At 38.4% G+C, this 17,274-nt stretch overlaps 3 protein-coding genes across 3 annotated transcripts; 1 reads left to right on the forward strand and 2 right to left on the reverse strand.

The window, feature by feature from the left end:
* Positions 1–1,811: 1,811 nt before the first annotated feature.
* On the reverse strand, positions 1,812–3,516 carry LOC140771634 (uncharacterized). Its single transcript, XM_073113200.1, has 2 exons — positions 2,877–3,516; positions 1,812–2,768 (listed from the first exon to the last, which is right to left on the reverse strand). Exons 1-2 carry the CDS (start codon positions 3,234–3,236, stop codon positions 2,172–2,174), a joined length of 957 nt encoding a protein of 318 aa, XP_072969301.1. The 5' UTR covers positions 3,237–3,516; the 3' UTR covers positions 1,812–2,171.
* A 4,128-nt stretch (positions 3,517–7,644) lies between these two features.
* Positions 7,645–10,114, reverse strand: LOC140772199 (uncharacterized). Its single transcript, XM_073114140.1, has 3 exons — positions 9,864–10,114; positions 9,615–9,753; positions 7,645–8,094 (listed from the first exon to the last, which is right to left on the reverse strand). Exons 1-3 carry the CDS (start codon positions 9,976–9,978, stop codon positions 8,046–8,048), a joined length of 303 nt encoding a protein of 100 aa, XP_072970241.1. The 5' UTR covers positions 9,979–10,114; the 3' UTR covers positions 7,645–8,045.
* Positions 10,115–15,548: 5,434 nt separating this feature from the next.
* Positions 15,549–16,706, forward strand: LOC140772115 (zinc-finger homeodomain protein 2-like). The gene has a single exon (XM_073114016.1). The coding sequence runs from the start codon at positions 15,682–15,684 to the stop codon at positions 16,459–16,461; it is 780 nt and encodes a 259-aa protein (XP_072970117.1). The 5' UTR covers positions 15,549–15,681; the 3' UTR covers positions 16,462–16,706.
* The last annotated feature ends 568 nt before the right edge of the window (positions 16,707–17,274 follow it).

Below are 17,274 nucleotides of genomic sequence, written 5' to 3' on the forward strand. Positions count from 1 at the left end.
TCGCGATCTCTCTCCCCTTCTCTTATTCTGAATCACTGATGATAGGTAGATCTGGGCCGAAGTCCAACGCTTTATCCTCCGTCAGATGCTTATCAGACGGATTATATTTTCCTAAAAGAAATATTATAAAGAATTTTATAGTTAACACCCTAAATTTTGGTTTTATTAATATTAACTCAGTTTTTTTTGGAGAAAATTTGCACTTAACGTCTTGTATTTCTATATTTTACAAAATATGTGTAAAAAAGACTATAATTTTGGTCAAGACAACACCACTATTTTCTAAATATCAAAAATGCCCCTATCTTTTCTTTTTTTCTTCTTGCTTGTATGACAGTGAGTTAAGAAAGAGATCCTTTCTTCTCCAACATCATTTCTCATCTCATCTCTTAGCTTCCCTAAATTTTTTTAGATAAGATATTTGTTAAAGGTATTGTTCATATTTCGGTTGTGTAGGGAGGGTATTTGGGTTAAGAAAGGCATTTTGAGTTGAGTAAGAATCCTTTTATTGTAGTTAAGTTAATTTAAGAGAATTAATTAACATAACTAACATATTTGATAAACAAAGTGCTAGATTTGAAAATATTAAAAATACAAAGCATAGACCACAAATAGATTGAAATGCAACGTCTCAAATTAAAATTTATCTAAGAATACTCTATAAAGAATCAACATGAATATGATCCGTTTTAATTATGTATGTTTAATAGCTATAATGTGAGATATTTACAAGTCCGACACACAAAGAAAAATGAGAGATAGCTTGAACAAACTTCACTATTTGGCGAACATCATTATCAATAACAAAATAAGGAGGGAGAAAAATATCTCTTCTCCTCCAATCATTTGGCTAAAAGAAGAGAGAGTGGAGACGGCGAAGAGAAACCCTCGCTGGAGGGGGATGAACAAAGACCCAAAACCCTAGTAGAGTTTTCTCTGGTAGGGCCGGCTTTAGCTTATCCGTCATATAATATAATTTTGTCTGTCGATCGTGGATTGGATATCCAAGCAGAGTAAGATTGATATGAAATCTGAATTCAAATGAATTTGGCATTGGACGTTGATGTTTCCTTGGATTCAGGTCCGACAATAATATAAGGTATAGGGTCGGATCCGGATTTATGCTTCAAATGATCATTTCTTTTTTCCTTCTACAAGTTTCTCTTTCAATGAAATGTAATTTAGAGGTGTAGGGAGGATGTTTCTCATGTAGATCAAGTCCTAGACATGAGAAGTTAAGGTTATACATCTAGCTTGTTATCTGTTTTAAGGATCCTAAATGAGTAGATGGGAATACTCTTCTTTATAGGAACCTTTGGACTTTTGTAAAGAATGACACTTTGAGATGTAACTGTGAGTAGATGCTAAGGAATCAAACAGTAGACTCTGTCAAATTAGTTCCCACAATAGGTGACACCTTAATATACATTTCAGTACTGGTGTCCATCATGTTAGTTAATCAACCAACAATATATATCATGAACATTTATTCCTACAATATTTGAGGATATTAAATACATTTGGCAGGACAATTTAGATTAAAAAAAAAAGGAATTAAGCACCTCTTAGTTCTCAGTTTCTCCTCTGTTTATACTAAGAAATAAGGAGGGAAGGATTCTTTACTCTCTCTTTTTTTAAAAGACTTTCTTTTCTTCTTTTTTCTAATGGAGCTAGCTCCATATAATGGTTAGCATTTGGACTCATAATTTATCAATAAATTAAGGAAGAAAGGAATCTCTGTTAACATGAAACAGTTAGAAGAGAGCAACATATTCCAGCAGAAATGCCTTTGAGAAGGAGAACAAAAACCTCCTTTCCTTTCCTTTTTTTTCTCTTTCTTTTTTCTACTGGTGAAAGTTTCAACAGTAGAGGGATTGTTTTAGATGTGACCCTCCTCTTTCCTAACATCCCATGTGTTCTTGTGCCCATTCTCTCTCTCTCTCTCTCCTTAGCTTTTGTTCATAGAAACCAAATCACATACCTCATTCTCTCTCTCTCTCTCTCTCTCTCTCTCTCTCTCTCTCTCTCTCTCTCTCTCTCTCTCTCTATAGTTTGAGATGAAAACATTATTAATTATGTGACTGATCCAACCATGAGTAGATTGGGCAAATTAAAGAACAGAGAGATCATACAAGAAGAAATTATTGCTCTCTTACTCTATATATGACTCTCTACCTATGACTACATATATCTAATAGTTTCTTTCTCCCTTCCACAATCTCATCAAAGAAGTCATCAAGCTGGCCAACAACATTGTCACTCCCAGACTTGAGCAACCCAAACCACACCCTCATGCTCTCCACTACACTCTGAGATCCAATACCCCCACTGTTCTCCAACTCCACCTTCACTTCTTCCACTGCCTCTTTTGCATTCCTGAACTCGTGCATGAGAATTCCAGGCCGTGCATCTCTTCTTCCAATCTCCTCCACCACCCTTTGCATCAACCTCGCCGTCGAGACCAAGAATGAGCTGAAGAAGAGTGACGAGCCTTCGATGTTAGCCACTCTGCTCGAGCTCGAGCTCGAGCTCGAGTCGGGGAACCAATAGACAATCCCCCATAGGAGCATCAGGAGTAGGCATGAGCTTACGTTCCTCATGGCGAAGAGAGCACCCCTGAATCCATTGAAGCCATTGAGCTTTGATTCTACCGGGACTTTCTCGTCGAAACGTAGGGATAAGGCGTCGATCCTTGTCATGAACAACACCCGACTCTCCTCTTCGATCCCCATGGCTTCTCTCTCGCACACGGCTATTGCTCGCATAACCTACGCACAAGAGAGAGAAGAGAAAGAATAAATATAATTGAGCATATGTATATATATATATATATATATTATCGATGTGGTGGGTAGTAGAATCAGTAGAAGAAGAACCTGGCGAAGAAGTTGAGAATTAATGGAGTTGCGGCGTCCTTCTTCGAGCAAAGAGACGATGTTTGCGCCGGTAGAGCAGTAATTCTCCATGTTGGAGATGCCCAACTTGAGTACATGGCAAGCCTCCCAGAGCCGCGAGCTCTCGTCCATGTACTCGTCGAGCCACTTCTCGCCGACCGGAAGGTGGAGGTTTTGGACGAGGTGGGTGAGTTGGGAGTGGAAGGAGCGGAGGAGGGAGATGACTTTTTGCAAGAACTGGAGAGAAATATATCTGTTTGCGGCCAAGGAGCGGTCCAGGTCGTCGAGGCCTTCGGCGAGGAAGGAGTAGAAGCCATTGATAGTGGTGGAAGAAGGCTTCATGAGGAGATGATAGTGAATTGGATTGGAAGGAGAGGTTTATGTGTAGGATTTATATATATAGCAAGGGAGGTAGCTTAAGAGCTCAACTTCCTATAATTGAGTAGGATTCATGGCTTGGAGAAATGATGAGTGTTTCCTTTGGAGATGGAAGGATGATTGGAATTCATGCCATTAGTTGATTAGTTTTAGTGGTGGAGAAAGAAGCTAAGTCATGAAAATCCCACCCTTATGAGGAGAAGAAGAGGGAGAGAAAACAATATTGGTGGAGGAGAGAGAGAGAGAGAGAGAGAGAGAGAGATAAATAGATAGATAGATAGATAGATAGATGGATAGAGAGAGCATTAATCCTATCTAAGTTGACTGACTTGACTGGAATCTTGGGTTTGAGTGCTCTTTGCTTCTCTCTCTCTCTCTCTCTCTCTCTCTCTCTCTCTCTCTCTCTCTCTCTCTCTCTCTCTCTCTTCTTTCTTGCCTGAAGCTAGTGATCTACTTTTTCTCTCCCTTCCCTATGAGCTAGAGCTTTGCATGTTTAAGCACACAAGAGTCACTATGGATGCAAAAGCTCTCCATGTGAAGAAGGTACAAGAATTATGCTGGTTTTGTTTACAAATGTCCATTAAAATCCTCTTGTTGGTAGCCATAGCAATTGATTGGCTCATGTGCTAGGCTCATCTTGAGGAGAGAAGGGGATCATGTCACAAAGCTTGTGCTGCACTTACTTCGTACAAAAACCCACATATCTAAAAGTCTCTCATTTCTAAGAGGGTGGAATGATGGATTGCAGTGTATCTACCCATAAGCTCTACTATAGATGAATCTATTCTTCTTTTTAGGCTATCTTCCTCTCCTCCTCATTGTTCTTCTATTCTTTTCTTTTATTTTTTTTCTTTTTTTTTTGGAGCAAACAGGGTTGGTGCTCGTGGGTTCTTGGAGCATGTGTGATTCTTGGACTTGTGGGGGAAAGCATGTTGGTCTTTTGAGATCTCATTGGAAAGACAACAAGTAATGAGCACAATCACTTGGAGATGCTCATTATAATGTTTAATATACTTTGAATCATCTTATGGTAGGACAAATATAGAAGTAATACAGACTTGAAATGACCAACTTTATCCTAATTTTTTTTAAAAAAAAAAGTGTTTTTAAGATACCATGAAAGGAGAGTTAATTGTGACAGCATTTTGGAAGTGGGTCCTTAGATTTTAGCAAAGTGATATATAGCAATGTTGTAAATTAATTATTACTGTTGGTATTATATATCTTTGACAGCATATGCTGGCCATTAAGGCATCAAGTCATTTCCATGTGTCAAGATAACAAACTGTGTGATAGAAGAAGATGTAATTGTGATCTAACCAACAAGAACACATGATGTTGTACTGTGTTTTGATCAACAAGAACACATGATGGCATTACTACATTTCTCAAGTTGTCACCTTTAATGCATGCTAAAGTCCAAAGGTGTTTCCATTGAGCATTTGGCACCACCAAACAAGAGCTAAAGCCTAATCTTTAATTATTGTTGAGAATAGTACAAAAGTATGTGATTGAAAATGAGGTCTTGCAAATCTTCACCTGTCTTATTGCTTTATTGAGGAAGCTACTTCTTCACTCTTATAATGCTTTTCTTTTTAATGTTTTTAATTCTTCTAAGTTAGTTCAAAATTTACAGACTAGATTTTGCAAAGTTGTTCCTTTTTTTCTTCTATGATCATATGTTAGAACTAATTATTCATTTACAAATGTGACTACTTGAAGCAATTTTTCCGCAATAAAAAACAATACTTCTCGTAGGAATTTCCTTAAGATATAAACCGAAATAAAAAAGAAAACAAACTCATAGATTGGTAATAACTAGATACTCTTCTAAGTGAATTTTTTTCTCACTTTTTTTCTTTCTTTTATTGGACTCACATCTTCATCAAACTTCTAAGAACATCATCTTTATCGTCATGTCAATTTATCTCAAACTTCTTGTCTTGCCTTAGATTCTATATTCCATTCATCAAAACCACCAGCATACATACATTTCCATTGAGTTGCTATATTTTGTTTTCAACTTATGATTGAAGGATATGTTGCAGTCTCTCTATCTTTAAATTGCCCATAAAGAAGGCCAAAGCATACCACTATCCAACAGTGACAGCCACAAGAGGAAGTCAAATATGAAGACTTCCATTGAAGGAAGAAAGCTGCTGTGCGAAAAGATCGTTCACAATTGGGCTTTTAGTCTTCAGGATATCCACCTCTCAATGCCCCCACTCTATTCTACCTCCTGGTGGATGCTATGGAAGGAACAAAACAATAGAATTTTTCATTGGAAAGCACTCAGTCTCAGCATCTAAAGGTGATACAGAAAATCTTGGCAAATTTTCTACCCCTCCAAAGTTGGATTTCTCCAATATTTGTAATCTGTACCTTTTTTATTACACAAAAGAAAAAGAGAGAGAGAGAGAGAGAGAGAGAGAGAGAGAGAGAGAGAGAGGAATTAATAGGATATTATCTCTTTATCCCCAGCTCACAGTAGAGTAGGAGGATAGGGACCATGTCCTATTGGAAGCTTCAAAGTTCAAAGAATGGTAGATATAGAGACTGTTGTTGTGCATTTAATTGTAGTTTTTGGGGGTGTATTGTTGTATACCAATTGCACCACTTGCATGGATGTGGTGTAACTAGATTACTGTTGTTTGAATTGAAATGAAGAAGTTGAAAAGTGAACTTTTAGTTAGGAATAATTCTATCTACACTTGCCATATCATGTGGTAGGGATATATGCAAGTGGTAGTGGTGGTGGTTTAAACTTTCACTTCTCTTCTCTTTTTTTTCTTTTCAGAGCTATTTTAGCTCAAATATGTTACTGATGACCATTAAAAAAAGGTAATAATTAATTTACTGCTAATGTATATATTATGTCTTTAACATCTATAAATTAATGCTCAAGTAGCACAACCTAAAACCTATTAAAATACCTGGTTAGCCAAAAAATTAAAAAAAAAGAAACTAGTCCTTCCAAGGGATAGTAATGCTAAACATCAGGTCACAGAAAATAAGCATTATTATTATTATTATTATTATTATTATTATTATTATTATTATTATTATTATTATTATTTGCATTTCATAATTTACCATCACATCTACTAGAAAAAAAAAATTACACTTCAAAATTAATGTGGTATTAAAATATCAACATTCATATTTTCTATGTGCATTTATTATTATTTTGAAAGGACTCGAATTCTCAACTTCTCACTAGAGAACTAAGTATTCAATTACTGAGATATTTTTAGATTTCTTATATATATATATATATATATATTAAAATATCAATCCATCCTTAACAGTTATGGCTAAAATATAGATGTGAAACATTTCCCTTTCTCTTTGTGATCATCTTTTATGTGAGCAGTAAGGTTGGACCTGAGGGGGGCCATTGATGCAGGAGAATTCCACAAAATGTTCCCTGTCACGTTGTGGTACTTCCAGCGACACAAGTTCGCAGTTGTTCTACAAATCATTCATTCATGGATTTGGAAATATTCAAAAGGATACCATGAAGAAATAGTGACAGATTGTTCCTTGTCCCCCTTGGATGCATTCCATATAAGATATTTATATCCATTCACATCTAATCACAGTTTAAAACTCTGAAGCTGTAACTTGGACCACTCCAATCTGCTCATATGTTGGATTGTAAAGAAATTTACAAGCAGCAGTTTCTAATTCTCTCTTGTTAATATTTACATATTCTAACAGCAATCGATGATCGATTTGAGTTCATTGTAGTCTATTTTTAAAGAGAGATAGTTCAATTATTCGACGGTTATCTTCTTTGTCTAGCTTACATGAGCTCATTATCTATTAAAAAAAAGTTACCAAACATGAGTTAACATAACTACATTTGCCAAATGTTGAAACAAAATATTAACTGTTTAATTGGCCGATTAACTTAAGATAATTTTCAAGCAATAAAGGCCGAAGGGGAGTTTGGATCATGAAGATCCAGAAGAAGGCAAAGTATAAACAATAATGATGGAGGGTTGTGTTTATAAATTTCTTTTGATTAAAATTTAGGTCAATGATATAATAAGATATATTTAGAAAACCTGATGCAAGAGTGTTGCCTCAAAATGAAAAGCAAAGGAGAATCACCTTCTGATTTTCTTGTTAATCAATCATAAAGGATAGACCTAGTTTCAAGTGAAAAGCAGTTGAAAAAAAAATCCCAATCCCATCAAGAAAGGTGCTTCATTATAATCTCTTTTCCTCTAGAAAGAATGATGCTAACAAGATATAATTGAATTGCAGCTTCTTGTCACTTTAAGATTATATCTTTCTCATACTATTTGGGGATTCTCTGCAGAGAAGGACCTTATAATGATCCAAGTTGTGGTCTGCTTGTGGATGAAGGAAAATATATTAAACATCCATTTTCTAGTTTGTTCACTACTTTAAAAGCTTGATGTCTGACTATTTACATAGATTGAACTTTCAACTTAATATTCCTAAAAATAGTCAGAGCTATAATGTACAAATTACGTGTTGCAAAAAAAAAGATGTACAGTCAAAGTTGGGATAAAGATTAAAAAGGAGACTTGGTGCTGCAGAGGACGACTAACCGGTTCATGAAAGGGGCTCCTCAGATGCAACCTCCAGACAAGCCTCACTACAAGTTCTACTTCTCAGGTCAAACAGATCATTACTAAGCATCTTCATTCATTCAGGAGTTTTGAACAGATAGGAAGGGCTGCTCTTGAGTGTCTCTGAAATATGAATCCAGATTGCAAATATCTTCCTGCCATTAGAGTTCTAATGAGCTTCTCCCAAAGATTTTTTTCCAGCATCTGATTTAGAGCTTCTGCAGAAGTGCATGCCAAAATGAAGAGAGAAAGTCAAATAATGACAAAACTAAAAATAAGAGAAATCCTTCAGCAATGGAATATCAAAATATATAGACTTGTATCGAACCATCCCTGCAAATAGATCCTAATTGTGTGGGCCTAAGACATAATTTCACTCCTGATGATCATTATGGGATGAACATCTTTTAAAGCAAGGTCAGTAGCTATGCATATCAAATTATTTGGTAATAAGTTAAAGGAAAGGAAGCAGTATTGACAGTAGTAAGTCAAAATACTAGCACTTGAGACAGCAGGCCAATCTGTGAGATTTTTAAACATCACTTGAGACAGCATCCAAATCCTCAGGAGTGGGTCAATAACCTAGGGTTAGGCCAAGAGTGTTGTGCTTGGGTTATATTAGGAAATGAATCACCATCATAAATTTTAAAAGTGAAAGAGCAGTGAGTTTGCCCTTTCCCATGCAACACCTAGAAAGTGTTGATGACACAAAATACTGAAGCTTTCTTTGCCTTCCGAAATGTGATACTAAAACAAAGTAATGGCAATTTGCAAGACTAGAAGAACATTTCTACTTTATGAATAATCAAACCAATCTTGAAATGTCAGCTACCGCTCATGTATTTTGCAGGCTAGATTTTAAATTAGTTTCACACTACTGCAGAAGATATTATATGCATATAGCCATAGCAAATAAAATGCAACAGAAGGAAAATGAAGCTAGAATCATATATTTCAGATCTGTCAGAGGTCCAGATATTGAAAAAAGTGGCTGCTGCACTTATGGAGGAAACGATGCATATATAATATGTCTAAAATAAAGGAAAAGGTTGTTCACCCTATAGGAAGCTGAAGAATAAAGATGATTATAGCAAACTTGTCTTGTTTCACAACGATATATAATTATACCCAAGCAGCAAGTGCAGTGGCAAAAAGAAAAACATCGAAAGCATAAAAGAATGAAGCAATTCCTCTGAACCAGTCTTCAACATATGTAATCTGAGCATGGGATGGAGGGAATCCTTAACGGGCTTAACCTTTAGAAGAGTGAAAGTATAATAGTTTTTTCTCCGTCACTCAGTGAAACTGTGATAGGCACAGGGCGTGAGGGTCGTCGTCAACCTATTAATTGGCATTGTCCCACATTGAATATTCATTTGATTCTTTCTATGGTATTACTAATAGTTCTTATAATTTACTCTTCTTTTATGATCTTGAATCTTATGATTCACATTCACGTAGAAACAGGATATTATCTTTGCAACTTTATTTTTAAATGAGAATTACTGGCTTCACGAACTGCAAATTTACCAAATTTCTAATATGTTATACACTTCATGATGTATACTTCGTAGAGTTTTGAAGATTCAACATCCCCTCTAAAACTTTGTGATTAGTTTTCTTTCTTTGAGATAATAACTTACGCTTTTTTTTCTCATAGAGCGGCATTGCATCGATTTACCAATCTGATACAAGAGCAACACAAAGAACCAAAGACAAGAGCAAATCGAAGCCGTACCTGACAGAGAGCCGCTTGTAGAATTGCGAGATGCGGTGCGGATTCGCCGGCTTCGGCTTCACGGGCTTCTTGCGAAGGCCAAAGATCTCCTGCACGAGGGGAACGTGAACCAGCACCGTCTTCCACGCCACGAACCAACCTGCGGACGGATTCCATCCCCAAAATCGGATCAAATTGGGCAACAAAGAGAACCAAAAAGCTTCCTAATCGGATCAGAAAACATACGAACTGGTGATCTAGGGTTCATACTCAGAAGAATCAAGGAGAAGACGAGGGCGATCGCGAGAAGAGGGCGGAGGAAGAAGACGGAGGCGTACTCCCACATCCACAAACCTAGAAAAACTCGGGATTCGTCGCTTCCCATGGGGATTCCGATGTGAGAATTGAGATCACCTCTACTCCCTTCTCGATTGCATCGGATTCGATAACGAGAAAGTAATAAAGAGAAGGAACAGAGAATTTAATTAATAAATAATAATAATCAGGCGAATTATTAACCGGCAAAGAGGTTTAATTATAGTTTCCTTCATTATATAATAAGTCATTAGCATCTTTTGCACGTACAGCCTTCTAAAGTGTATATTTATGCAAACGCCCTTCGCAGATAAATAAAACAAAGGAAAAATCTTACGTGCTTAATCTTCTAAATTTTATATTTATGCATAGGTCCTCAACGGATACTCTTTTTAAGTTATTTTTTTTTATCACGATAAGTTAAAATCTTAATAATTATATATGTACTAATTCATTTAAAATTAGAACAACAACAATAATAATAATAATAATAATAATAATAATAATAATAAAGATTTGATCATATCAATGAATGGATCCAAACTTATTAGTAGTTTAAATTTTGGAATAAAAGATAGGATAGGGATAAGTTAATAAATCTATGACAAGAAGGTAAGCGCTATAATGGAGGTTAGGTGTGAATGTGTGTGATCCATGGTGTTATTAATGCCAGTCACAGAGCCACAGAGAGGCAAGGAGGCCCATGGGCCCCTATTGAATTAAAGACAAGAGTTCTTTAGGCAGATCTCTCTCATATTGAAACTTTTTTTTTTATTTATTTATCAAAAATACCTTACACATTATGCTTTTAATTTCTCAGAATGATTCTGGGTTAATTTTGTTACTTTTGAAAAGGAAAACTGAAAATACCCCCACATTTGACCACAAAATCTAGTTCTTTCTATTTCTCTTCTCACTCCCTACCATTGCTACTCCAAGGTTACGGACTTCATCCCTAGAGAGGTTCTCAGATGGAGCCCTCTCTCACATTGAATCCATCATAGACTCACTTGAGACCCTCTATCGCTCCTCGCTAAACATAATCATTAGGTGGGCCGGACCGGGTTCGGGTCAGGTTTTTCGGGCCAATCAGGCTTAAGTATTTGTTCACGGCCCGATCCACCAATTACTCGGGTCGGATTAGAATAGTCTAGCCCATTACTATCCGTTGACCCATGGGAGATCAGGCTAATCGGTCGGGCCTGACCGGCTTGACCTACCAATCATTCGGCCCAACCTACATTTTAGCTATTTTTAGAATTTTCTTACTATTAGCTTATTTTTTGAAAAAAATATTTATGTTCCTCCATTTAAAAAATAATAATAAATTAAAAAAATTTAAATGTGTGCTTAAAAAAATGTAAAACGGTACAATAAATTTTAGTTGGTTTTTACTATAGTAGAACATGTAAATACTGTAGTAGAACAGGTAAATACTGTAGCAGAACGGACAGGCTTCTGAGTCGGGTCGGGCGAGTAAAGGGTTGGCCCGTGCCACGCCACCCCGCCCTGCCCACACTTTTCTATCTCAATTCTAGGGAATCTTCTCAAAAAATCACTTCGATTTCTATCACTCCAAACAAGGATGTAATAGAAGACAAAGATGATTGTGCTCTTGGCTAGAGATTTTTGTTTTGTGTATTTGTGGTGTTGGGTCTACTATGGTTTTGACAGAGCTACAGAATGTTGACCCTCTTATACTTGTGTTTTTCTAGCAACCCTCTTCTTACACTTCTTCGTAGTGTCATCAATGATAACTAAGATGAAGATTTTCATTTTGAAATATCGTCTTATTTCTACTGTTTTTTATTTTGTATTGCAGTTCGATTTACGATTACCCAAATGTAAAACTTATATACTGAGCAGTTGCTCTACCTCTTCTTTCATTCCTGTATCAAATTATAACCATAAACCAAACTTTCATTCCCAAAAAAATAATTCCACATATAATATGATGAAAGAGAAGTGAGTCACTAAATGGAGTTCTATCATGTACTATTCTTCTCAGAACCTTTGTTAATTATATATTTATATATAAACTTGCCATAATTGAGCAATTGATTGCTTGATAATTCTTGTAAGCAAGGTATAATAACACCCATGATCATTATTCTATTGTCCGGAAACAACTATTTACTACTCAATGAGGTAAACATGAGAAGAAAGAATCAGTAGCCGACTTAAAGATATGATTGATTCAATTATTATTACTCATCTCACTCTATGTCCTTATGATTTTGGAACCCATAATTCAAATTTAAATTCTTTTGACTTGAAGAAATCGTCCCAATATCCAATAAAATAGAGAAAAGTAATAAAAAGTAAACTTATTAAAAACAAAATATATATTTTGCACTTATATCCTTATATTTCACTTTTAATACTTTAAAAATAATTTGAGTTAATTTTAACCGACAGCTAACGAAATTTAAAAAACAAATATTTTTTGTTACTTTTAAAAATAAAGGATTAATATCCCTAAAATACCTCTCATTTGATTTTAAAATCTAATCTTCTTTATTTTTATCATGATCTTAAAAAACTTACATATCTATATGATAATTATTTTTATTTTAGTTCGAATATTACCTTATCAGGTTTTATTTCAAAAAAATCTATGTCATTTACTTTTAGCTCTTTTCAATTTTACTTAGTTGATGTGGTCGGACTAATCGAACTGACTTGTATTGTAGCCACCTTTTAAGTAATTAGGTGCATACCATTTTTGATTCAAAGAATAAATTGAACTTTCATGCCCTAACTCTCTTCATGTCCTTCTCCTCTCTTGTTCCCTTTACCCATGACAGAGGCAATCACCTCGGCACCGTCGCCTTTAACCCCTGTCGATCGGCCAACCACCCTAGTCCGGTGGCCCACTCCTCCTCTCCTTTTATTCTCTCTACTCATGCCCTAAACACGTCCACCATTCCTAATATTCCACCACACCATCTCTACTGACGCCATCCGATTACTATCGGCCCACCACCTCCATCCAACACCTAAAAATTAGTGCCTCTACTCACAGATCCCCAAAACTAGTTCAAACCTTTATCTCGTAAGTCTATCATTCTCGACTTTCGACTACTGATTCATTGATATTTCTAAATCTAGCCATCCAAATATCGAAATATTAGATTTATTAGAAATTTCTTTTTTAAAACTACAAAATATTTAAATTTCACGAGATTTCAACGGATATATTGTTCGGAATAGCTTCCAAAAGTTTCACCCTAAATTCTATCTAAAACCAATTACGGATGCGTTCAAACTTTTCGGAGGGAGTTTGTAACTATTTAGTACAATAAGAAAGTAATATATATACGATATTTTTGACAAAATTTTCTAATAAAAATAATTGATCAAATCTAGCTAAGTCTTTTCTCTTTAACTTTTGAGGGGAAAGCTTGGGGGCAAGATTTTATTGATGATATCAAAGAGCTACAAAACTCGACACAAAGGGAAACATGAAGGAAACCCTTAGTTATATATAAAGGCAGCATAATAAAAGATACACACATCAAACCTATCAACTATAAGCACAATGCATAACAATCAACAAAGAAGGTAGGGAGGACGAACCTTTCAACAAACCCCTACATTACACCAAACAAATATGATATTAAGCTCGATGAACACAAAAGATTAACAAATCAAACAACCTCGATGGGAACACAACGTAAAGGTTATCACATCCGATAACTTCATCGTGACCTTCGCTACCCTGACACGCACAACCATGCAATGGTAGAGAAAAGTAATGGAAAAGAAAATAAAAATTACATCACCTCCAAACTATGATGGCCAAAGGGGAAGCTAGAAGGTGGATTTATGAGCCATTGGTTACAAAGAAATAAGTACTCAATTTGAAGTGATCAAGTAAACTGGCAGGGATGAACCAACCATGAAGGAAGGAAAAGAGAAAGAGACTGGCCATGCACGGAAGAGTTATAATGGCGAAGAAGAAGAAGGAGGAGGAGGAGAAGGAGGAGGAAGAGAAGCGTAGGAGACGCTTACCCAAGTGGAGTGCAATCCAGCAAGCGATGAGAGGGCGATCTTTTGGGACCAAACATTATTATAAGTTCCAAATGACAAGACTACGTCGTCAACTAAACCATGAGTTCGAAGGCGGATGCAACCAAACCGACCACACTAAGACTCAGGGTGGTCCCCAGTCACCACTTCATCACACTTGCATCCACGACTCAATTATGCAAGTCTCTATTCACATCACAAATCTCAATCTAGCTAAGAGATCCTGCACTCATTCCCAATCTTCAGAAAAGAACGCAACGCCTCCCCCTCCCCCCCTATCTCTCCTCACCTATCAAATCATCTACAATTAAAGGTATCGTATTATTATTATTATTATCATTATTAGTAGTAGTAGTAGTAGTATTACCCCCCAATCACATTAAACCTTTTTAATGTGATTGGCTCTTTATCCATGTTCTAATGATGCACGAATAGTTATTGATTTTAACTTACTCCTCCGTATTTATAAAATGCTAATGGCTAACCTATTTATACGAGACATAATTAAATCTAATTTTATACCTACACCTTGACTTGGGTTTTGCTGTTAATGAGTTAAATTCAACAAAAAAAAAAAAAAAAAACAGAGGTGCATTGGAGGAGGAGGTGGTGGTGGTGGTGGTGGTTATGACTTGTGAGAGAAGAAACTTAGGAGTTATTATGAAATATGAATCTGGGTAAATATAATGGGATTCAATGAGGCATTAATTGCCGGCCCGATTCTCGAGTGGGCAATCAACTACTGCTGACGTCAGCGGGGTCGAACTCAATTACTGTGGTGGGTCCCGCGCCCACGATCTCCGGCATCGGGGAATCATTAGGCGTGCAAGCTATCTTATCCTACGCCAATTTCCGTGCCTATTCTGAGCCCCCAATACTCACATGCGCTCCATCCATTCTATTTCTAACCCTCGTATTCCCACCCAATTAATTTTTCTTTTAATCATTCTCTTAATTTCTTTTTCTTTTTTTCTTTGGTTATTACGAAAGAAAGCATAATTAGATTTATTGCAAGACACTGCCGACTACTAAAGAAGGTGACATGTTTTCACCCTCACCATTATTTTCTTCTAATGGGGAGGGGGAATGAGAGATTATGATTAAGGAGTTATTACGGGACAGAGAGACGTTGGGACGGGGCCCACACGGTATGGCGCGAAAAGCGTGACGTGCTCCGCACCGCCACCTTACGGCCCATACCGTGTACTCCCCATCACCAACCGTCGGATCTCTCATCACGGATCGGACTCCCATCCCATCCGTCCATCCGACGGCCACCATCCCATCTGACGCCTGTCAGTACCCGGCTCACGTGGTGGGGCCTCGACCCACCCCCCGTGATTATTATTAGACGAGGACCTTACATGAGCCTCGGCGAATCATGCGCCGACACGTACCCCAACCGCTCGGTCTCGTTTAGTCTAATCGACGGGATCACGTGTCTACCCTCTTAATCCTGCAGTCCGCCAATCTCCCCCCCCCACCGCTCGCCACGTCATCACGCCGCACGTGATCCCTTCCTCTTCCCCAACCCAATTTACCCGCATAGGTATTTTCTCTGCGGCACTTTTACCGCCATCGCCATTTCTATTCTACCGTCATTTATAAAAGCTTATTAAATTTGTTCATCTTCGTGAGGGAAAAAAAAAACCCCAAATCCCCACGTTTGGCCTGGCTTAAACCTAACAAGAAAGCGATTGGGATAGAGATAGAGAGAGAAAAATAGAAGGGTTAGGGTTTCATGGATTTAAGTGTTGTACCTTACGAGGAGCCGAGGGGTAGAGGCGAGAGATCGCCGGAGTCCGGCGGCTACGGCGGAAGTGGCGGTGGGAAGTATAAAGAGTGCATGAGAAACCACGCTGCGGCCATTGGAGGCCAGGCGTACGACGGGTGCGGCGAGTTCATGCCGGGAGGGGTCAAGGGAACACTGGAGGCGCTAAAGTGCGCCGCGTGCGGATGCCACCGCAACTTCCACCGCCGCGACGGTGGATCCGGCGCCGGAGCCTGTGATCTCTACCGTCCGATCCACCTCAAGAAGCCGATCCCGCCGACGCCAGGGTTTATGCCCTTCTTCGCTCCTCCGATCCCGCTCCCGCTTCCCTACAACGCGATCCCGCCTCCTCCGGCGTCGGCTGCGCCGATCCACCTCGGCGGAGATCGGAGCCGCGCCGGATCGGAGACCCCGCCGAGGAGAGGAGAGGAGGACGACGACGCGACCGCGGCTCACGACTTCCGAAGCGGAAGCGGAGGGAGGAAGAGGTTCCGGACGAAGTTCACTGCGGAGCAGAAGGAGAAGATGCAAGCGTTCGCGGAGAAGCTCGGGTGGCGGATCCAGAAGCACGACGACGTGGCCCTCGACCAGTTCTGCCTCGAGATCGGTGTCAAGCGGCACGTGCTCAAGGTGTGGATGCACAACAATAAGAACCACCACCTCTCGTCCGCCGCCTCCTCTGCCACGACAGCAGCCAACCCCACCGCCGTCAGTGGCGCCGCCGCCTCGCCAGCCCCAATACAAGTCTGACCTCTCTCTCTCTCTCTCTCTCTCTCTCTCTCTCTCTCCCCCCCCCCCTCTCTAATAAGCATTATTAGACTTGTTTAGGAATAACGATAACATTATCTTGTTGTAACGATCGTTGTTAGTAGTACGTAGTAGTAAGTAGTAGTAGTAGTACGAGCTGTCGCCCACCTGGAGGTGCTGCGTGTTTTGGGGTTATTACCAAATTACTACACATTCTATTAGATCATAGTTTTAGGTCTTTTCTGCAATTCTTCAGAGCTAATTCTTGTCATCTCGTAATCTTCTTTCTTGCACTCACCACCTCTATTCGAAAATTGAGGCGGTTCTAATTGTGAACAGATCTAATTCGTTGCTACTTAGAGAGTGATCACTATCTTAAAATTAATAGTTTTAATTATTATTATTATTATTATTTTTCATTTACTACCCTTGCTTAGAGAAGTTGATCTTCAGAATGTCTTTTTTTAATAATTCAGGGTGTGAAATGATATAAAATATACGTGGGGATTAGTGACAGGTACTAAAAAAGGAATTGTGAAGTAATTAGTAGGGAATATAATAATACGGTTGGGATTAGCGGGGAGGGGTATTAAGGAAGAAGAGATTGTGATGGGGGTGGGGGGCCATGTGTCGGTGCCGCTGTGGGAGTTGGCATTTGTTTACGTTTGCTTCCTGCTACCCGGACCGGCTCGGTCGGTGTCTGGACGACCGACGCTGCCTACGAAAAGATCCATCATCCCTCGTTCCCTCTCCGAAGAAACCCGTTTCCGGGTGGGAAACGGGTGGGTTTGGTGGGCAGATGGAATTAATTAATTA

Source organism: Typha angustifolia, chromosome 12 (genome assembly GCF_048772165.1).
Source record: "Typha angustifolia cultivar Huaian chromosome 12, ASM4877216v1, whole genome shotgun sequence".
In the NCBI taxonomy this organism is placed as follows: domain Eukaryota; kingdom Viridiplantae; phylum Streptophyta; class Magnoliopsida; order Poales; family Typhaceae; genus Typha; species Typha angustifolia.